We start from the raw sequence: 21533 nt of genomic DNA on the forward strand, positions 1-21533 counted from the left end.
AAGCACCAAGAGCGACTGTTTAGGTGTAGTTACATGCAACAATTACACTTAATAACATCAGTCACATGAGGCTTTTGGTAATGTTATTACATTTCATGTTGCTATAAAGAAAAAAAATGCAAAATAATTTTAAAAATACCGAAAACCAAAATTCATTCAGGGATATTAAAGTAATACTAGCTATATAAAATAAAACATGAAGTCTGTAATGTCATTATAAAATATTAACTGAACACATAGAAAGTTCGAATATATTTTTAGAACAAGTGATACACTGATGTTTTTTCAGCTTTCAATTTGTGGACATAGGGTTTCGCACTTTTTCAAAGTAGAATATGAGAAACACATTTTCCCTCTGACACATTTACTAAATATTTAATTTGAACCTGGGCATCAGTGCTCTCCTCCTCGTATGAAATCAACCATCTCTCATATCACACACGCAAAACTAACTAAGAAAAATATGGTATGATATGAAGTGTTATGAATTCACTACACGTATATTACAGAGAGGATGGTTTTTTTTAATACCAGGCCTGTGTTATTTCTTCAAAGTGGTTTGTGTAGACGTAAATGGGAGTCACAGTAATTCTGCTGCTTTATGCTGCCACCTTTTGGTTTACATTAGAAGTGCGTACATCAATTTTGTGCGTGTTTGTGTGGTGACGGGAGATGATTTTACTTATTACTTCACCCACTTACTTACAACACGAAGCCTTTAAAATGATGCACCATATTAATTAGGGTTGTCTTTATATTTATTTGTCAGTAAAAGTGACTTCTGTTAGGCACTAGGAACCATAATTGCCAATGTCCCATTATCTTCAGGGCATATTTAACAGCTGGACAAACAAGTGGACTGTACCATAGCTACGTTACTATAGGCGCTTACACAAAGCAGTTGTATGACGAGCTTCTTACGGAAATCACTCGGGTACGATTTGTGAAATAGTAACTGTTTGAAAGAAAGAAATATATTTCAAGAGGTTGAAGTAGATTCGTCACTCGATTGGTTTGACCCATTTCCGGTTCTTACGACAACAACGTAGTGCACATGGGGAGCAGTAGTTAGAGTTTGATACCCGCGTTTCCCCCGTTAACATTTAATAAACTGCTGTTTTGTGAGAGAATTTGACATTTTAGGAGTCAGTATGGGAAAGAAGAAGACAGGCGGCGGAGGCGGACTGGGCAGAGCGCTGATAAAAGAGAGACTCCAGGCAAGCCGAGGAAACAAGAGGGGCGACTCCTGGGTATGACTGCATCACCTAACTTTAATTAATCACGTTTGAATCAAGGAATAGATGTTAGTTATCTCGCTGTTCGTAATATATTATTAAGTGCCAAACAGTTGTGAACCTGCTTGAACTTCTTCACTACACTTTGTCGTCGGCAGAGCTGTCAATAAGTATGGTTCGCTGCTTGCACCAAACTCCCTTAAGGAAATGTCATTTTATAGCTGCTTTGTAAATATGAAAAGTGAAGCTAATAAGTGAGTACCTGCTCTTAATAAACAGGTTCCTAGGGTAAATTCGGCAGTTATCTGGTTGGATCCCATGGTTGTAGCAAGTCCTAATGACAGTTAATGTGTCTATTGTATGTGACTTTTCTGCACGGTAACTCCTTATTTGTCACATTTGCAGCTCCACACTAGTGAACTGAATGATGGCTATGACTGGGGAAGGCTGAACCTGCAGTCAGTGACAGAACAGAGTTCCATGGATGACTTTTTGGCCACTGCTGAATTGGCAGGAACAGAGTTTGTTGCGGGTAAGTCTTAAGTTGTGCCCAAAGACTGTAAAAAATTTTCACTTTACAAGCATTGCAAGGTGTACGCATCCGCCCAGTACGTGGTGCTCTGTGACACAGCTGAATGTAAACATGTCAAACTAGGTGCAGACCTCATCATAAATGTCTGTCAAATTTACACTGGCTGCTGCATTCACACAGTGTTTTCTACTGCACCTTTACCCTTTGATTCTACTACTTCCTTGGTTTGTTTTCTTAGAGAAACTCAACATAAAGTTTGTGCCAGCGGAAGCCAGAGCAGGCCTGTTAACCGCTGAGGAGAAGACCAGGCTGAAGAAGCTGCATGAAGATAACAAGCATTTCCTCAGAATTCCTCGACGGTAAGCCCAAGAGATCTAGGTAATTTAACTTCAAAACTGAAGTACATTTTGTCTTCATAAATGTTGTGACATCTCTCACTGTTTTAAGCCCCCACTGGGATGAAAGCACCAGTCCAGATGCACTTCAGCAGGCAGAGAAAGACAGCTTCTTGGAGTGGAGACGAGAGCTTGCACAGTGGGTATAATTCTTATATTCTTAAAATTGTTATCCAGCAGTTGCTGTTACGTGTTCATGGAATAGAAAGTTTTCACACAGAACATTTTCAGATATCTGATGTATGTTGTATGTCGTTTCCAAAGGCTGGAAGAAGAACAGAAGCTCATTCTCACCCCATTTGAGAGGAATCTTGAGTTCTGGAGACAGCTGTGGAGAGTGATTGAGAGGAGGTAGAGACAAAAGCACTGTACAGCTGCTGGTTTAACCCTGTTCTTAATGAGGAATATGTTCTCTTTATGTGATGCTCATGGCAAAACTGCTGTCATGTTTTCTTTCAGTGATGTGGTCGTTCAAATTGTTGATGCCAGAAATCCTTTGTTGTTCAGATGTCCCGACCTGGTGAGAACATTTAATTTTAACAGTGTCTGAGCTAATTTTACTCTCAGTCCTTTTGATGAATTCTCATTTCTTTTATGCCGTTAATTTTTCATAAAAGATGGTGTTATTTTTTGTTAGTTGCCATAATTAAATGTACATGTCAATATAATCCCTAAACTCCTGCCTATAACCAGCAGAAATACTGTATCTGGGCAATTTCACTTTCCATTTGGTTGTATAACTTGTTTCTTGTTGTGTTTGCAGGAGGTATACGTAAAGGAGGTGTCGGAAAATAAGGTCAACATGCTGTTAGTGAACAAGGCAGACCTGCTAACCAGGGAGCAGAGGCGACTCTGGGCCAGACATTTTGAGAAAGAGGGGCTGAGGGCAGTTTTCTGGTCTGCCCTGGCTGAGAGCAACAGGCTAGATGCAGAGGAAAAGGTGAGGGGATGAGCTGTTGAACGTGTAATATATTTACACTGCACTTTGTTGAGAGCAGATAATGACTCAAACATCTCCTCTCTTACCACAGGGCATGGAAGTGGAGGATCCAGAGTGTGGAGAGAGTGACCCAGAAGAGGATGGAAAGCCAGAAAATGAAGACTTGAGCCAAAAAGGGGCAGATGGAGAGGTGGAGGTGGAGGCAAGGGAGGAGGACGAAGAGGGAGAGGAGAGTGGTACAGAGGACGAGCAACAGGAAGAGATAACTGTAGATGAGGAAGAGTGGCACACCTGCTCAGAAGATGAGGATGTAGAAGAGGAGAGGACTGCAGGTTCATCCCGTGAATCCTCCCTCCACAACTCCAGCCGTCTGCTGCATAAAGACGAGCTGCTGGACATGTTTAGGGCTGTTCACAATGGGCCCACGTGTAAAGAAGGACAACTGACCGTGGGACTGGTGGGTAAAAGTTCTTACTCCAAATGGAGAAAAAACTCTCAAATAACCATGTTTACCAAAAATTCTATAACTGGTCCTTTTTCATCATGTATGAATCAAACAGGTCGGGTATCCTAACGTGGGGAAGAGTTCCACCATCAACACTATTCTAAGGAACAAGAAGGTGTCTGTTTCTGCCACTCCTGGACACACTAAGCACTTTCAGGTACAGGACTACTCTTAAATCCTTTCTATATGAATTCATATCTTGCGTAACATCCAACAGAAAGCCTAAGGTGTAACTGTTTTTTTTAAACATGTATTGCAGACCCTGTATGTGGAGCCAGGCCTGTGCCTCTGTGACTGCCCAGGTCTGGTCATGCCCTCTTTTGTCTCCACTAAAGCTGAGATGATCTGCTCTGGGATCCTGCCCATCGATCAGATGAGAGACCACGTACCTGCAGTCTCTTTTATATCCTTTATCTGCTTTTGGCACAGCACCTGCAGAATCCAACCAGATGGTTTATGGGGAATGTGGTCCTTAAACAACATGTAGATTGTTGTCTTGTATAGTAGGTAGTGACAGCAATCTTAAACTAACGCTAATCACAGCCAACTCACTGTCAAACTGTTTGAGTGAATGCAGAGTAATTCAGAGTAGTTCAGAGTAATGAATTCAGATTACCAAAATTCATTTTACAGTGGCATGAATTCCTTGGATGCTGGTCGTGGTTAAGTCTTTAACAGATTTGCCACGTATGTCAGACAATCCCTCGGCATGTGTTAGAAGGCACCTATGGCATCAACATCATCCGACCACGAGAAGATGAAGACCCTGACAGGCCCCCCACCTCTGAGGAGCTGCTAATGGCTTATGGATGTGAGACTACCAGACAGATTAATTAACAATAAACCAAAAAAATCTGCTCATATACATATAACAGAGATCCATCTGTGTAAAGCATTGTGTGCTTAGATAATGGTTCTATGAAGTTCCTTATCCTGTGTTCGTCTCTTTTCCAGACATGAGAGGTTTTATGACGTCACACGGCCAGCCTGATCAGCCCAGGTCAGCCCGGTACATCCTGAAGGATTATGTCAACGTAAGTTCCAGACCAGGATCTGGTTCAAAAAGTTTCAGTTGCAAATAGATTTTATTGTTGTTGAAGCTGGTGGACAGTGGGGACCTTTGTCCACACAGCTGCATGTTAGAGTAGCTGTTGTAAGAAATATTTTTTGTTTCAGATAATTGCCGACTGAGAATATTATGGCTATACCATCCATATATTAAAATATGTGCATCCTGAGTAGAACAGTGCCTCTCGAACACATCTTGCCTGACAATGTGGACTCCTTACAGGGCAAGCTTCTGTACTGCCATCCTCCTCCACATATTAATGCTGAAGACTTCCAGCCACAGCACAACAAGTTCCAGAGAAAAGACCCAGACAACTGTGACCTCTCCACAGCAAGAAACAATCAACAGAAAGTCAAGAGAATTGAAAATGTGGTTGACAAGAACTTCTTCCATCAGGTACAGTCCTCTTACGAGTAGGGAAAGTTCATTAAAAGCAATTATTCACTGTTGTAAAGTTGAACTTATGTATACGCATTCACTGTGAAAGTGTTGTTTGAGCATTGATGGGATCTCTCTGTCTTTAGGAGAATGTGCGGGCGCTCTCCAAGGGGGTTCAGTCTGTCATGGGCTACAAACCAGGCAGTGGACCTGTTGGCCCGGGTAAAGCTGAGTCAGAGATGGTGGCAGGCAAACCCTGGAAAAAACACGGGAACAGGAACAAGAAGGAGAAAGTACGCCGACTTAACAGACACCTGGATGCCTGACAGTGACTGACAGTCTGAGCACTTTCGATCACAGATCACTTCAGAAGGAATGGAAAAAATCCTAATGAACAGTTCACGTGATTCCAAGGGAATTGATGCTGAGCAGAATCTGTAGGTAGAGATTATGGCCCCTGAATCCTGTGGGTATGGAAAGGTTGGGTTGTTCTGCTCTGGTTTGAATCGTATTGGTGCAATGCATTCCACTGTTTGGATCACCAGTTGTACAGCAGATGTCACCACAGTGTTTGGAGAAGATGGGCTCACCATTCGGAAATTGCAAAACACATTTTCAGATTTTCTCCTGAGGCTGTTTTCACATCACAATGACTTCATCAACCAAATGATTTACTGTATGTTGGATACAGATTTTAACCACCTACAATTATGACTAATGTAATGAGGCTGGATTTGAGAATAAAATTAATGTTTTCACATTAGTTTGTTGCCTCTTTATCCCATTTCAATCAGGTTATCATTGATTAATGCTTCACTGTGCAATCATGGAAAGAAAAGCAATCTATATTTGCAAATACAAAATTCTTAAAGTCAAATCACATCAAATAATGATTCATTTACAAGGGCACATTCATTCACATGAGGGCTTGTTTCTTTAAAAAGCTGAATTTGCTGCAGTTTAGGAGTATATAAACCAGCTTTATATAGATTCCCTAGATGTTAAAAAAATAAGAGGTGTGATAGCCCTAAAACATCTAACTGGTTTCATCTGTCTGCTGTTGAATTTCATTCAGCTCTTTATGTTTGTGGGGAGCACACAAATAAGCATATTGAAAGTGAGAGAGGTGATTTATCATCAGAAATATAAGCCCAGTGATCACAGCCCAGCCAACAAGATAGGTCTGCTCCTGAGGGGAGGAAAGACTCCTACAATATCCCAAGGCAAAAATAAAGTGAAGCATTTAATAGGGGGAATGTATGGAGCCCAGCCCACTCAGAATGAACTGGATTAGTGCCTCATCAAGGCTGTGTAGAACCAACTGCAACCTGTGGTACTTAGTGGTATAGTAAGTCATTATTATGAGATAAAGCCTCCGTTTGTTTTGCTTCTGTGAGTGCTGTGCGACTCTGTCATTCCGTACTACAAGGTGCATCCCAGTTGAGCCCCTCCCTAATATTCGCAAGCTCTTGAGCGTCGTGCGTTTGACGCGCAAGTTTGCACGGCGGTTGCATGGCTGAACAGGTGCACGGATACGTTTCTTTTCCCCCCTCAGTAACGCGGAATGTAGACAGCATTGGTAAATAAATATGGGTGGACGCTTGCTGACCGCGGATGATCAAACCGGACGAGGCTTCAACACTTTCTTCTCTAATCTGCTCGCTTTTTGCGTGGATTTAGCCGCCACCTGTTTCTCCCGTGACGCAGACAAACTTTGCGTCCCCATCGGTCTCTGCTCTCTGTCTGCGCTGTTTTTACTCCTGTCGTGCCTCGTGTGAGTAGTTTTCCTTGCAGATTTTGCTCCGGTGATTTATTTAACAGCTGTAGCTTTAAACCTGTGTTACATTGTTTAAGGTTGATGTATCAGAGGTGCAAATTTCGTGGAGAAAACCCGGGACAAACCATCATTTTCTTCTACTGCTTCTTCGGCAACCTGTGCAGTACTGTTGGAGCCACTCTGTCCAGACAGCTGTACATTCAGGTAACATAACATGAAGATTTAATCATGGTACTCTTCTTTTATTTGCAGGCACAAACAACTTATTTCTGCTGTGTTCTCTGTAGATTTTAATGGGTGCTTCTGCTGCTGCTATGGATGCTGTCAGTTTTGTGTCCTGCTGCTTCCCAGCGTTCCTGTGCTGGAACTCACAGAGGGGTAAGCCATATCATAATGATGCTTAGTAAACCTTCTCACTCCCATACCTTCTGTCATTGTTCAGACAAAGTACAAAAAAGGCAGCACAGGTGTTTTTAGTCGTAGCATACAGCCGGCCAAACCCTTTAGGCAAAACAGTGAGGAGACTTATCAGCCGAGCTCCGCAGATAACCAAACAAGACAACTGTTAACTGTTTCCACCTGCAACCATCCCGTTCTCATGTGCAGTGTTCTCTCTCAGAAAGGAGGCTGAGGACAATGAGGAGGCGCAGGAGGCAGCACCTCCTCGCAGTGTGCGTACTGATGGTGGTTGCGGGAGGTTTTCTGAAGTCCACGGTCACCCACCACCCAGCAGAGAGGCATCTCAGTGGGAGGGGACTGCTGCATGTCACCCTCCAAGTAAGCACAGACCGACTCAAAGATTTGCATTTTTATAGTCGATTCAGAGTCAATATTCCTTCTGTTATTCTAGCAGGACAACACTGAAATCCTGGGCTACATCCTCGGCTTGATCTCTTTTGTCATTGCCTGTACCTCCAGGTTCCCTGCAGTCTGCAGAGCCGTAAGTGACAAAGAGCCACTCAACTTCATGTTCATGTTCTTACTGCTTTCCCAAAAGTGTTCCCAGAGATACATCTCTTTTAAGGGGATGACATTTACTTTTTTTCTGTCCTTAGTACAGAGGACAGATGTTGACCTGGGCCTACATGTTCTCAGGACTGCTGTGCTCACTGTCTGGTGCCCTCTACGCTGCTGCCATACTCCTCTACGACACTCGGTTTAGGTTTCTTCTGAAAGTCATGCCGTGGCTACTCTCAGCGATCTGCTGTGTCACTCTGGATCTTCTCGTATCCTTTTATAGCCCAGTGTGACTTTTAAAGTCCTCTAAACTAAGGCATTGTCAACATAACTGGAGATTGTTCTTGGTAGCATTTATAAGACAATACTGATTCATCTTATGAAAGATTTGACGTGTTCGTAACCCTCTCTGGAGCAGCAGCGATCATCGATGCTGTGACCGTAATAAAATTATCACCGACACATAAAATGCAACACAGAAACAAACACAGCATCATAGATTCCCATTAAAATCTGGGCTAGTGGGCAGTACCACTGGACTTAAATGATCCCAGGTTTGATCTGTTGACCTTTTACCCAACCTCATCAGATTCTAGTCCTCCACTGGTGCAAGAGAGGGACCGGGCAGCGCGCTATGAAGTTTTCTCCAGACACAGAGAGCCTTTTAGGAAGCTCAGGCATCCCCACTGAAGAGAAAGATGTTATGAAGAAACATAGAAAACACAAAGTTGACTCATCAGCAGAAACAAAAGTAAGATGTCCTTGTGCTTAATGTTGGCTCTTAGGAATGACGCAGGAATATTTTGTTACACCGACTGCATAGACAAGATTACTGCTTGCATTTCTCAGAGATCTTGATGCTCCATGAGATTTCCTGAATAAATGAAATACTAACAAACTGCATTTTATTTAACACTGACAATATAGGAATTTTGCTTACTGTGCTATTTCGTTCATTATATATATGTTTAGCCAAGTCATGTTTATCTCTGTCTAATGTCGTGGGTTGAGTTTGAACATGGTATTATTCAATCGTTTCTTCAAAGACAAAAAATGTCCAGAGGATGACTGAAATGGGCCGTTACATGGATGTCAATATACACCCTGCAAGAAAAGTAAGAATCTGTTGTTGCAGACTTTTCACAACAGTAAGTCGTTCTTGGAGTGCGATTTGTTTCTGGTGGAAACCACTGTGTTCTGTCTGCAGATATGCCTGAAGGAGGTGACTCTGTCCAAGGAGGCGGCGGAGGACCGTTCTCCCAACAAGACAGTGCGAGTGGTCAGAGTCGACAGTTTTTGCTTTTCAGATACATCCTGTGACTCTTCACCAGTCAGCTCTGATCTGGAGGTGGGTAGAACGAATTAAGTATCAGAGCTTACAGTACGCAGTACTTAACCTTGTTGGTGACGTGTAGGAGCAGTGTGACATATTCTTACAAAGCAGTGATGATTTAGCTTACCAGTCACAGGCAAATGTTTCAGGTTTCATACAGTAATAACAAACTGTGTTATATTAGCATATATAGGCCTTTTTAACTGAGTCACAGTAGGAAAAGCTCACTGCTAACAATCCAGTTAATGATGGATGAATTCTATTCAGCTGCTTCAGTTTCAGGGTACTTGTATTGCTCATGCTGGCTGACTGTTGCACTGTCATGACTTCCTGGGACACTTGAACGAAAAAGATCCATCATTAATGTTATTAGTAACACCTCTGCTTTTCCTACAATGACAACTCAAAATGGCTGCTGTGAAAAAGGGCCATTAACAACCCTTTAAAGCCCCCAGATTTAATGTTTATTCTGTGCTATGAACTTGTCAAATCTGAAAGTAATATTTTACCTTTATGTAATTTAAATCAGCAGTACTGATCACAGACCTCAAGTATTCACCTCTGTTTCTTTAGTGCCTTCAAATTGTAAAATAATAATAATACACACTGTAGTCTGCACTGGTTAGTCTCCAGTCAGTAACCATGTAATTAGGAAAATCATACTTGTGGATTTTGAAAGGAAACTGAAAGTGTTTGAACAGTGATCTCAGATGCAGTACTCGAGGTGTGTTTATTAAGCTATGACATGTACTTTTCAAAAAGTACCACTAGGTGGTGACAGCGTGTTGACATGATCGTTCATGCTCCACTGATGTGAGAGGTGTTTGACTGTTGTTAACTTGTGTCACATCACCTTGTGTGAACTGCTGTGGTGATGCGAGGCTGTTCGGTGTGTTGTTGTTTTATGTGTACTATGCACAACGCAGCACTGAAAGAGGTGAATGGTGAGATACACAGATATACTGTCTGATGAATGTTTGACAAACTGAGGACACTTGCTGTTTTTACTATATGACTGGGTTTCCCCTGAGTGTAATAAACTCTAATAAACTCAGAGGCTGGGCAGTGTCGCATAGCTAGATTTGGCTCTGTCCCTTCATGATGAGAACACACATCTGAGGTCAGCCAGTTGAAAGAGTAGTCGGGGACGGTGCCGACAAAAACTGTGCCTCCAGACTCTTGTTTCAGTGCCACTGCAATTTCTTATCTGATTCACTGCTTGTTCTGTCCATGTTTAAGCCAAAACCCACTACAGAAGAAGAAGTGATAGTGAGGACAGCGTGTGTGTTACTGCAAACCAGGCTCTGTTCTTTTCACATGTGATTCTCAGGGAAGTAAGTCAGACAGCAGTCAGAGGTTCTTGTAAGAAGAAGACAGTCAGCATGTTTTTATAAGATTGATGAGTCAAACTCTGTAGAGGGATGAGTGTGTGTGTGAGGGTTTTTTGCTTCGAAGTGTATGGAGAGGTCATTTGTGAGAAGCATGAGAAGCAGGGTTTGTACTTTAACTTTGTTCCGCAGTGTACAATTGCTCCCCAGAATTAAATATCGGCTTTCATAGCGAAGCTGGCGTTGACTATTCACATTTATATAATTTCCACTCCCCTGAAAGGCATAGTTTGAGTTTGCGAGGGGAGTGAAATTACAAGCTTTTTCCTCCTCGGGCCCTGAAGCTCACGGCCACAAAGAGAAACTCCCTCGCTGTGCTGCTGTAGAAAGCCAAGCTCTATGGTAGGATGTCATTTAACCAGAAACAAAGGCAAATGGTGCGAGCGCAAACAATTGCAACTTGATACCGTGCACCCAACAGGAAAAAGCAAATGACGTGAATGCCCATAGCGCAGTTACTGTGCTGCTGTGTGAAAACTCCTCTTTATCTTAATCTAATCTCAGCTCTCATTAGTTGGGGGATGCCCGTTATCCCCTCGATAACAACAGGAGCTTCCAAATATTCAGTATTGGGATGGCTCAGTTCAGTGTGCAACACTCATAAGACTGAATCTGCACACTCCTTACGATGGGTCATCTTGGTTGATCAGTACTGAACAGATCTCTAATCTGTAGTCTCTCTGAACAAAGACAACAGCAGTTAAAGTTACAGATTAGTCTTTCCCTGGTGGGCACTCTTGGTGGTTAGAATTAACAGAAGCTGTTTATTTAGTGATTTAACAGAAAGATTCTTTCCTTACAGGCTGGCTCTGTGTCTAATGTTTAATCCTTAAAACTGTCACTTTTTATTTGATTGCAACACTTTTCCTCCACATTAAACCCCCGAGGTTCCCCCAACTGTAAAATGCCTCGAAACAAGGAGGGGACAGAAAGGAAGAGATTACCGTGCTGGTGAACAATTTTTAGCAGTATTTACACAGAACATTAATTAAAATTTCTTTTTTCCCCCCAGCTTTTCATAATAACTCCATAATCGCTGATCACGATAAAACCACACAATAATTTTGGAGTATGCTGCCTGTCTAAACTGAGCAGTCGGAGCTCGCCGAGCTTAACCACAGCCTGAATTGTCTATTGTGCTCTGTGTTCCCTGCACGTTTCTGCTGAGTGCCGGTTATGCACCAGGGTGAGGCTGAGGTGGAGGTGAGGAAGAGGGAGAGGGGAGGGGGGACTGAAGGGGTACAGCGAGGGCTGGAATTGTTTGAGATTTGCCTTGTGGCCCAATTGTTCTGCTGTAAAGGATCTTTTGATTAAAGACCAAAAACCGGGGTTGGGCCTGTCTGCCTAGGAAGTAGTACAAAAATGGTTGCCTTGTCTATAGGGGGCCGGTGCTACCCCTACGCTATTTTGGGAAATGTTTATGGTCTCTTGTGTGATGGCTCCTGGCCTGGAATTTGACTGTGTGTGAACACTGCTAAACCCTTCATATTGTAGGTTTAGTTGATGTGCTCATACAAGGTTAGTCATTAGTAACAGGAATATAAGCTCCCAGTATCTGTAACAAAACAGGCAGCAAGGAAAGGGATCAGGGTCAGGGTATCAGAAAAAGAGATGACAAATATTCCTTTGTTTCAAAAACTTCATAAGTATGATGACACATAAATATGACTCTCAATCCTTTCCCATTATATTTATTTTGACCTGTCGGTATTTTCCAGTGGGATTTTGAAGAGGCAAATGGCCACTGGAGAGAACCAACAGCAAAACAACAGCAGGGGGATGAGTTCCCCCTCCAAGACTGGATCCCAGCAAACGCCAGACCCTTTAACATCTGCACCTGTGCCATGTCTGGACTCCCACAGAAAAAGAGTCTGTCTGTTAAAGAAGAGGGTCAGAGTGTCTCTGCTGTAAGCTTGGCAAAATGACAAACAACTGTCGTTTTCAGAGGTAGAGGTAGATACACGCTTGATCTTGTGCTTTCATTTGAGAGGCAATAAAATCTGCAAACGCTAGCCTGTTATCTGTCTTGTTGTAGTGTACTGCTTTACAGTTTGGCTAATGTGTGTGTGTAATAAACTGTGACATCAGCTGATCAGTGTTGGTAAAATTTGCAGGGTTTTGGGTGGTAACAGCGAAAGGTGCATTGTGCATTTTTGTCTCTAACTTGCGGCAGTTTGTCAGTACAGAGCAGCAAATACATTTACTGTCACAACTCCTGTCCCGACTGCGTTCATCAAGCCCGCTGAGAACGCTGAGATATGTTTGGAGGTTTACAGGAAAGACCTACCCTAATAAAACAATATTGCTCCCCTGCTGCCTTGCAAGGTTATTGGGTCATATCCTGTATTTTGCTTTGTCGACCTGGGTTATCAGGGCTGGACTGGGAAAAGGGGCCGACAGAGCAGATAAGCACCAGACTAGACGGCCAGAACTTTGTCCGTCCTCTCCATCATCCCTCAGACCTCTGTCCATCTGCCTGCTCCAGGGCTTTAAAGGATGATGCTTGAGCAACTAACTGGGGCATTTTTAACCAAGGGGACTTCCTAAGGCCTGATAACTGAACAATACACAGATTAGGGCAAAGTTATGAAGCACATTCTGCTCCTCCCTGTTACATTTCCTCAAGTGACATGTCTGTCTGAGACAAATGACTGGGAAACAACTTATGAAGTGTAACAAAGCGATTGCTGATACCAGCAGTAGCAATTAACATTACTCAACACCTTGTTTGTTGTTTAACATGACTCAGTAGGTCGGGTTAGGACATAATTCAATAAACTGTAAACCATATCATTCAGCCCTGTTGATATCTATTCATCTTAGTCATCTTTTATTCAAACAGTGCTTCATATATATATATATATATATATATATATATATATATATATATATATATATATATATACTTCTATACCATTTTTACTGCCTTTGGGATGTGATAAATGAGGCCACAGTGAAAGGACTCATACAGCTGCTGCTTATAAGCCAATCTACTGTTGCTAATGGATTGGTATTTATCCTATGTTTGTAGCTTGGAGAGGAGCCCTGAAATCTGAGAGATCTGAACAAGGTCAGTTGTTACACACACACACCGCCAGTTTAAACTCACCTTGTGCATTATTTTGTAACAGATTTATGTTTGGTTGTTGTTCACCTGAAAATAAAACCCAAGAACCAACTCATATCTCCATCTGCATTTCCTAATAGATCCAATAAACTAAAGACAAATGTTCTGTTTGTACTCCATTAATGCCATCTGAAGTTATGATAAATGCTGAGCTGGCGTTGGTCCATCTCTGGGCCTCATCCCGGTCCCTTTCTGAGACTGGGCGAAAGGAAAACAAACTGCGCGTCCCACATAAAAAGGTGGAATTCTGTTTGCAGAACCGATCACGAGCAAGGATTAGCACATCTGAAGCAGCAGTGGGGAACGAGCCTTTTTGTTTTTCTTGGCCCGTACGTCAGTGATCACTCCACTGCACTGGACATGGAAGACGGTGGATGATTTGAGCCTGTGGGACAGTTTGTTCACCTTGCAAGTTGGCCAGAAGTGGAGAGGGGAGGTTGTTCAGGAGAAACACAAAATCCTGAATTGGTGAGGAATAAATCAGAAACTGAATGATTAATGAATATCTTGTAGTTACTGAATAAAGGATTACATAAGAGATAATAGTGAGTTTCTTAAGAATAATGATTTGGCTCAAAGCTGACGCAAGAAGTTTACTGGTGCAAAGAAAAGAAAAGAAAAGAAAAAAGAAGAAAAAGAAATGCAAAATGTCCACAAAACTATGCAAAGTGTCTGCACACAGATGCAAAACAACCACAGAAACACAAAACAACAAAAAAAGATGTGTGTGTCCTTTTCAGTCTGGGTGTCTTGCTTTTATATTGAAGGTGTGCAGATGAGGTGTTTATGTGGAATGTATAGCATAAAGTAGCATAAAATAGAAATACTCAAGTTAGGTGCCTCAAAGTAATGGAGTAAATATGGGTAATTTCCACCATTGGTGAGCTGTTAGTAAGAGAGCATCATGACTATTACCTCACCATCCTGTGCCATTTCTGCAGTCTGAAATCTGTGACACGTGAGGCTGAACCAGCTCCCTTTTATAGCTGTAACGTACTCACTTTATGGTAATGGGCGGTATTCACCAGACTACATGTCACTTCCTGCCGTCAGACAGCCAGTTCAGGCCAGTTCACTACCGCTGTAGTACTCAGTCTGTCCCACTGAGCTGTCAACACACAGCAGCGCTGCGCTCTGCTTGTCTGCTGCGACAACATTTTTCTGTTAAACTTAGTCCGTTTTCCTCTTCGACGACGTTTTCCTTCAGATAACAGCTACTCTCTTCTAACTATGACTCGAAGGTGATCTTCAGAGTGTCCAGGTGGTTCTGGGTGAGTGTGCTCTCTCTGAATTATGTTTCCTTCATCGCTGTCATCATCACCCATGTGTCAGTTGCTACTAAGCGGGGCTAAAGCTAAAACGGTAATGTTAGCTTGTGTGTATGTGTGTATGAGTGTGTGTGTGTGTGTGTGTGTGCGAACAGCAGCCGTCCTCCTTCCTGCACTAAGGCAGAAAAACCGGTCAGGGCTGCGGTTGAAGCGCCGTTTCCCTCCAGTAGTGTCTGAAACAGAGAGCAAGACCAAGGGTGGGAGACACATGGACGTTGTTATTAAGCTAGTCTCTAAAGTAGCGGGCTAACAATGAAGCTTAGCTAACGTTAGCCAGCCAGCTAGCCAACATCCAGCGATGTCTTCCCGATGAAACGCTAACCTGGCTGGCTCGGGCTTGAAGACGTGATTCATTGTCAGCAATTGGGCATTTATCGGGATGCAGTTAGCGTTAGCTAGTGAAAGACAATACTATGTCTTGTTACAATTCAGTACAAAGCTATTAAAATGAAGGTTACACATTTCTCAGGTGCGATTTTGTGTTTGGTTTTTAAATGGTTTATTATACAAGTTTTCTTTTGCTGCGCTGCATTTTTATCAATGACCTGAGCTACTTTTCATACAGTGTTGGTTGTTATTGCAGTTTAAAAGCGCCACTGTAGAGGTGTGACCCCATTTGTCAACACACCTCCTTGGTCAACACACCACCACCAGCTTCATGAACACCTGCTACACCGTCTGGGACATGCTGGTTTTAATATTACACCTATTTAACACGGCTAGGTGTAAAACCTAACAAAACTAAATAGAATGAATCTCTATTGGACATCTCCCTTTAATGCAAATGTTAGTTTTTTCATCGAGAGTGAGCTTGAAAGTCTTTTTGGAGCTGGATTTGATGGATGGATTTTTCAGTCACGCAGCAATACCGATACAGTACCAATAATAAAAATTCACCATCTGTTGTCTTATGTGTCATACAGTAGGAAATGTTCTAAGCAAACATAACCAGGGGCTGAATTGTCTGAATTAAGTATACACTTAAAACACAAATTAATTGATTGTAGTATTTAGTAGCAAAACCATTTTGTTTCTGAAGAGTTCTCGGTCTTGCAGTCTTAAAGGTCCCAGATTTGAACACTTTCTCCCTTTCTTCTCTGCAAAACACCTCAGGCTCTGTCAAATTGCATGGGGACCATGAGTGAACAGTAATTTTCAAGTCTGGCCACAAATTCTCAATTTGATTGGGTCTGGATTCTGACTTTCCCACTATACTTTATTTCCGAGTCTCCCACAAGCCTGGCAGTCACTAGTGGAGATGCCATGTGAGTTATTTTCAACCATGGCTTTCTCATAGACAATTGACCATAAAATTGCGACTGGTGAAACACTTGGGGTAACAATTGTTGTAAATGCACAAAAAGTCTGATTCTTCACAGTGGCTCCTTAAGACGTGCCCAAGGCCTCTTGGTGGACTCTCTCATTAGTGGCCCTCTTCACAGACACTGTTCATTTTTCCTTTTCACTTTGTTATCTTTTGTTTTAGATTGACATTTAGTGTCTTGAATTATTTCTTTATATATCTTGTACTTCAAAAAAAATACCTTGTTACAGATTTTGTTTGGAATATTGCTTTGTCTTCCTGATGTGGATTTTGCCGTGTTATGTAGATTTTGTTCCTTTTTAACTTTATTCAACAGTTGACATCATTGTAGTTTGTCACATCAAAGCGCATTGCACCTTTTTTTTTTTTTTTTTTTTTTTTTTTTTTGAATGCCTATGTACTATATTTGCGGTAATTTAGATCAATTTGTGGAGATTTATTTTCACTCAGATGTTAAAGACCCTTGAGCTGGAGTGGCTATGCTCGCATTGCTTGTGGCTGCACGCTGTCAGTGCGGATATTGTTAATTGAGACTGCTGGCTGCTATTTATTTATTTGTGCCACGGCATGGCTGGCATACCCAGACCACAAAAGGTTTCTGTAAACAAAGGCTGAGAAAGGGGTTGGAGGCTTTATAGCCAGTACAGATCGATTTTAAAAATATCCCAATTGAGTTCAAGTTTATTTGTGTAGCGCGAATTCAGATTGCACAGAGCAGCACAGGAGAAACTTATTCATTGTCTATTTCCTTTTCTGTTTATATATTAACAGAGAGAGCGGGTTGGTTGACGCAAGTATATTCTGTGGTGCCACAGTGTGGCTCATGAGATAATTAGTTTGTGTAGCTTTGATGAGAAAGTGACCTTTGATTTGAGAGGAATACTAGCCCCACACACACAGACACACAGACTCACAGACTCACAGACACACAGACACACAGACACACACTGTGTTGTTATTGGTCTTTCAGTCCAGATGAAGAAAAGCCTCTCACTCATACACATAACCTGTGCAGCCTTTGACCATCCAATGTAGGATTCAGAGGTGATATGCAGTCCTATCTCTGTTAATTTGTACAAAAGAAAGGGAAGAGTAGGAACTAAACCACTGCCTGAATAAAATCTCTCTATGCTGAATTTTTGATATATTAATCATTAATTCTCTGGGAATAGGAGTCATTTTTAAGCATGATTTAGCAACATTTATGATAAACTCAAACTGTGCATGCACAGCAATCAGTGAGATGACTAATACCAGTGTTGTACTTAATGCATCTGTGAGTACTCTGTGTCCACATGGACCTGTCTGCGCAGGATGCACACACCAACTGTGCTTCCATCTTCCACGCAGACTAGAGAGAGTATAAAAAGAATAAGTATTAATAACAGGAAATACAACTGCATGTCTTGAGCCATGAAGCGTTTGCAGAAACAAAACCTAATCTGCACATTTTTTGAAGCGAAGCATGGTTTTTAGTTGAACATGTGTTTTTGGTTGGTGTGGCAGTAGAGAGAGAGAAATTAATATGCTGCTTAGTTTGAGTATCTCCTTGTTCTGTGGTAATAAAGTCCAATAAGGCCTGTCCCAGGACCAGTTAGCAAAGATAAAACGTTTGAATTTATGCGTTAGTTGTGCTTCATACTTGTCTTAGGACTAGGTTAGAAAATTAGACTGAGGTAAACTACTGGATGAGTTTCAAAATGATTTAAAAGAGAAAAACGTGCCGTTTCTGGTATCATGTGAGTATCCTTGAGAGACAAGTTTAACTTGCTTAAACTATGTCACGCATCTGTGTTCACACAGATTCCTGGATCCAAGGCATTGACCAATTGAACTTGCCCTTTTTACCTTTCAACTCCGTCTTCTCTGGGAGAGAACTTGAGGTCTTGTCCAAACTGGAGATTTGGAAGCGGTTTAGTCTCAGTTTAAGAAGTGAGGCGCCAATGTTCCACGGACCTTTTAGCCAGTACCTCAAGACTTTTCACAGGTGAGCTGTAAAACAGCAGGCTGTGATGGAAGGCCTGCCAGTGTTGATTCAGAGCGGAGATGAGAAATATCCTAACATGGTAAAAGTCCTCTCCGCAGCCCCGCACTGTTTGGTGTGGGAACGTGACAGAGAAACAGATCTTTCTAGTGCCGATGTAGCGGTTTGCCTCCAACAAGACCAGGACAAGCCAGCGGCCTGCATCAGTGGAAGCGAGAACACTTTCATTGAAAATAGAAACAACTGTGAAATTTAACATAGTAATGAAAACCTGAGAGCACAGTTGTGCAATTACATAAATACAGTGAGCACTGCAGATGGCCTGAGTTCATTGCAGATCCAAAGTCCATTCTGATTTTAAATTCTAGTTCTAGATCAGGACTATCCAGGAATCCAAATACTTTTTCATTTCGTAATTGATGTTACTTTTAAGATCTTGTATAGTTTGGCCCTGAAAATTTTAACTTTTAATCCCATACATAACCACACGCAATCTATGGTCCTTGGGTAAGAGCATCTTGATTGCTTTCCTTCTACAACCTAAGAACGCTAACTTTTGTTTGTCGGGTGCTGTTGGGACATGTATGGCAGATCATCATTTGTAGTTTTTGTGTTGTGTCCCACACTTCTGGCCAGCAGCTGTTCAGATGATTCAATTAAATTGCTGTCACTGAAAGCCTTGTACAGAGCTCTGGATAGCCCCTCTAAAATGCTCCTCCTGATGTTGATCATGGAGCAGCTCAAGAGATAAGATGCTATTAAAGCAGCCATTTTTACATCCCTTTCATACACCTCGTAAACTGCCAAACAGATGACCACAGTACAGAAGCCGTTGATCATCTAATGCTCTGGCATTACAACACTGGCACAGCCTCACACTTCTTGCATCCTGAGTCACACACTTGGTTGTGGTTCTAAACTTGATGAGATGCTGTGTGGTTAGAAACAGCAGCTGAAAATGTGACTCTTATTCTCTGTGAACATACAAAACTCTGATGCACCAGAACAAAAAGTGAAAAAAAGTGTGCTTTTAAGAGGAGTAGGAGACATGGAAGACTTTCATTTGCTCTCTTAGCTTGTAGCGTGATATCACTGTAATGTTTGCCAAACACTCGCAGCCCAAAAATACTCCCCCTCTGACTCCATCTCAGATCTGTGTGGGGATAGATGGGGAACATGAATTATCTCAGGGGCATGTTTTATTGAAACTGTCCAGTGAAGACACTGTTTGAGTAATATTTCTTTCTTTCACCAATTTCTCAAGTGGGAATTGTAAGATTGTAACATTTCAGCTGATTTACATCATGTGTGATTCATCTTGGTGCACCCAAACAACTTTTTTCTCTCATGAAATAAAGAAGCCTTGAATAATTCAATAGCCTGTTACATCCATGTAGGAATATCATTTCTCACCCAGGATCATTATGTACCAATAAGCTGCTCTATGAAGTAAAAACGTGTTTTAATCTCTTGCACAGTGGTATCAGCAGATTTTCGTAGACTGTCAAGCAATGCCACTGTTAATCCAAGAGCATGTGGTGTGACTTAAAACTCACCACACTTTTGATCTGTAGGATTATTTTTTTCCAGGCCTTTCCCTTCATTTTTCTTCTCATAGGTTTCTGACAGGATCAGAGACCACATACAGCCCCTGTAGTGCTCTTATTGTCCTCCTCCACTCCCTGATCTCATCCATGTTAACTTTCCTTTTCCCCTCTCATAGATCATACTTGGCTTTAACATCAACAATTCTTCTCACTTAGTTGTGATGTAAAACCTGCATTTGTCCTCTGAAAACATACAGTGCGAGCAGCTGGGATATATTTGAGGCCAGAGTTTTGGACAATGTCTTTGAGTTGTGGATGTTTGCTGTATCTAAAGGTGAGTTTGACTCTGCGATTCATATTTTAATTAGCTTGAATGGAGTTTGAAGTTTGAGAAGAATCAAACTCTTTTCAGTTAGTGTATCTGCCCTGTTAGCTTTTTGTGTAGAAACCAAAAACATCTCCAAATGAATGATGAAACTGGAAGTGATTCTGTGCTTGCTTGCCTTGCTACATCTGCTCTGAATGTAAAATAAGTTGTTGTTTATACATATGTACTCTCCTTAGTCAGGTTGTTAAGAGAAAATTGTTCAGTAATTTTATGTTGTCAAATGGTGGTGTGCTCTCGAAGCTGGCTGAGGAAGAGTTTTTAGTTGTTCAGACAGCAGAGGAAGGGCAGGTAGTCGTAGACACTTTTAGTAAGGCCAGTGGCCACAGTGATAAACAGCTTGATTAGTCCATGATGGGGAACAAAGCTTGGCTATAATACCCCATGAGTAGGAGGGGAAGTGATAAAGAAAGCACATTGAGTGCAGAGCATGATGGCAACAAAACACTTTTTCCTCCAAATGCTTCCATGAATTATAGACGTCTGTCATTGGGTCATGGCTCATTGTTCACTTTTTCCTTTTTGTCTGTGTGTCAAAGAACGGGACAGAAAGGGAAAGGAGAATATGTCTAGTCTTAGCTTTCTTCGAGTTACTTATTTGTAAACGTTTGCTTTGCTTTTGCTTTCTGCAGCAAATGGCTCAGCCTCTCTCGGAAGTGATGTTAACTTTGCACAGATGATATGTAGCAAATGATTACATTAGTTCATCCCCATGCCATGCAAGCACAAGACTTGAAGCATAACTGTAAGGTTATGCTACTTTTGACACATGAGGCCTGGCAGGGGGGCCTTTAAGACCAAACTTGACTTACTGTCACTAGAGACACAACATGACATTTGTCTCACACGCAGCTGAAATTAAGTTAAGCAATCAGTGAGTTGATCAACAAAAAATTATTTCTTCTTTTTTTTCCATGCAACATTATCAAACACTTTCTGGATCCAGCTTGTCAGGTGTGACAAGCTTTTCTTTGTCTTATGTAACCATAAACTATACAGGCCACAGCATACAGAATATAAGAACATCATACATACAAACTAAATAAGCAATAAAAGTATTTTATTTTATTTTGTTAGTAGTATTTTTCAGTGTTTTCTAACAAAATAATTTACTGATTAATAAAGAAAAAAATCAGCTGATCAAACATTAAAGAAAATCAATAGTTAGTTGTACCCCAAGGCCCACAGTTGTACCAACTTTGCTTCTGCAAATCACACATAAATATTTGATAAAAGACCATTGGCAAATGTTAATCAATGTATTGCTGATAGTAGGTTGAAAGCAGTTGATGAATTGGAGAGTTAGCGAGCTCACAGCACTGTCAAATA

At 41.6% G+C, this 21533-nt stretch overlaps 3 protein-coding genes across 4 annotated transcripts in view; all 3 read left to right on the plus strand.

Moving 5' to 3' along the window:
- The first annotated feature begins 892 nt into the window (after positions 1-892).
- lsg1 (large 60S subunit nuclear export GTPase 1) lies at positions 893-5817 on the plus strand. The gene is made up of 14 exons (XM_018673123.2): positions 893-1250; positions 1641-1767; positions 2006-2126; positions 2215-2301; positions 2427-2513; positions 2622-2682; positions 2926-3102; positions 3194-3559; positions 3663-3764; positions 3867-4010; positions 4295-4418; positions 4562-4641; positions 4899-5072; positions 5201-5817. Exons 1-14 carry the CDS (start codon positions 1152-1154, stop codon positions 5378-5380), a joined length of 1929 nt encoding a protein of 642 aa, XP_018528639.1. The 5' UTR covers positions 893-1151; the 3' UTR covers positions 5381-5817.
- Positions 5818-6476: 659 nt separating this feature from the next.
- Positions 6477-12601, plus strand: tmem44 (transmembrane protein 44). Of its 2 annotated transcripts, none has more exons than XM_018672986.2 (10): positions 6477-6828; positions 6909-7035; positions 7119-7209; positions 7451-7608; positions 7682-7771; positions 7887-8057; positions 8378-8539; positions 8835-8903; positions 8996-9136; positions 12228-12601. In XM_018672986.2, exons 1-10 carry the CDS (start codon positions 6644-6646, stop codon positions 12432-12434), a joined length of 1401 nt encoding a protein of 466 aa, XP_018528502.1. In that variant the 5' UTR covers positions 6477-6643; the 3' UTR covers positions 12435-12601. The 2 variants fall into 2 exon arrangements, with proteins under 2 accessions (XP_018528502.1, XP_018528503.1); XM_018672987.2 differs by having other exon boundaries at positions 6480-6828; positions 7685-7771.
- A 2077-nt stretch (positions 12602-14678) lies between these two features.
- The window catches only part of atp13a3 (ATPase 13A3), a 36005-nt gene continuing 29150 nt past the window's right edge, over positions 14679-21533 (plus strand). The window contains 1 exon segment of the mRNA XM_051076977.1: positions 14679-14907. The gene's annotated coding sequence lies outside the window, so the exon portion shown is untranslated.

Source organism: Lates calcarifer, linkage group LG17, assembly GCF_001640805.2.
Source record: "Lates calcarifer isolate ASB-BC8 linkage group LG17, TLL_Latcal_v3, whole genome shotgun sequence".
NCBI lineage: Eukaryota > Metazoa > Chordata > Actinopteri > Centropomidae > Lates > Lates calcarifer.

What these genes read in the sequence shown, in the direction of transcription:
- lsg1 (XM_018673123.2), top strand. Translation starts at nt 1,152, where the DNA reads ATGGGAAAGAAGAAGACAGGCGGCGGAGGCGGACTGGGCAGAGCGCTG. An exon ending in GGCTAGATGCAGAGGAAAAG is followed by an intron (nt 3,103 to 3,193) that starts GTGAGGGGATGA and finishes CTCTTACCACAG; the next exon opens with GGCATGGAAGTGGAGGATCC. An exon ending in GCTGCTAATGGCTTATGGAT is followed by an intron (nt 4,419 to 4,561) that starts GTGAGACTACCA and finishes TCTCTTTTCCAG; the next exon opens with ACATGAGAGGTTTTATGACG.
- tmem44 (XM_018672986.2), top strand. Translation starts at nt 6,644, where the DNA reads ATGGGTGGACGCTTGCTGACCGCGGATGATCAAACCGGACGAGGCTTC. An exon ending in GTGCTGGAACTCACAGAGGG is followed by an intron (nt 7,210 to 7,450) that starts GTAAGCCATATC and finishes GTTCTCTCTCAG; the next exon opens with AAAGGAGGCTGAGGACAATG. An exon ending in TCCCTGCAGTCTGCAGAGCC is followed by an intron (nt 7,772 to 7,886) that starts GTAAGTGACAAA and finishes TTCTGTCCTTAG; the next exon opens with TACAGAGGACAGATGTTGAC.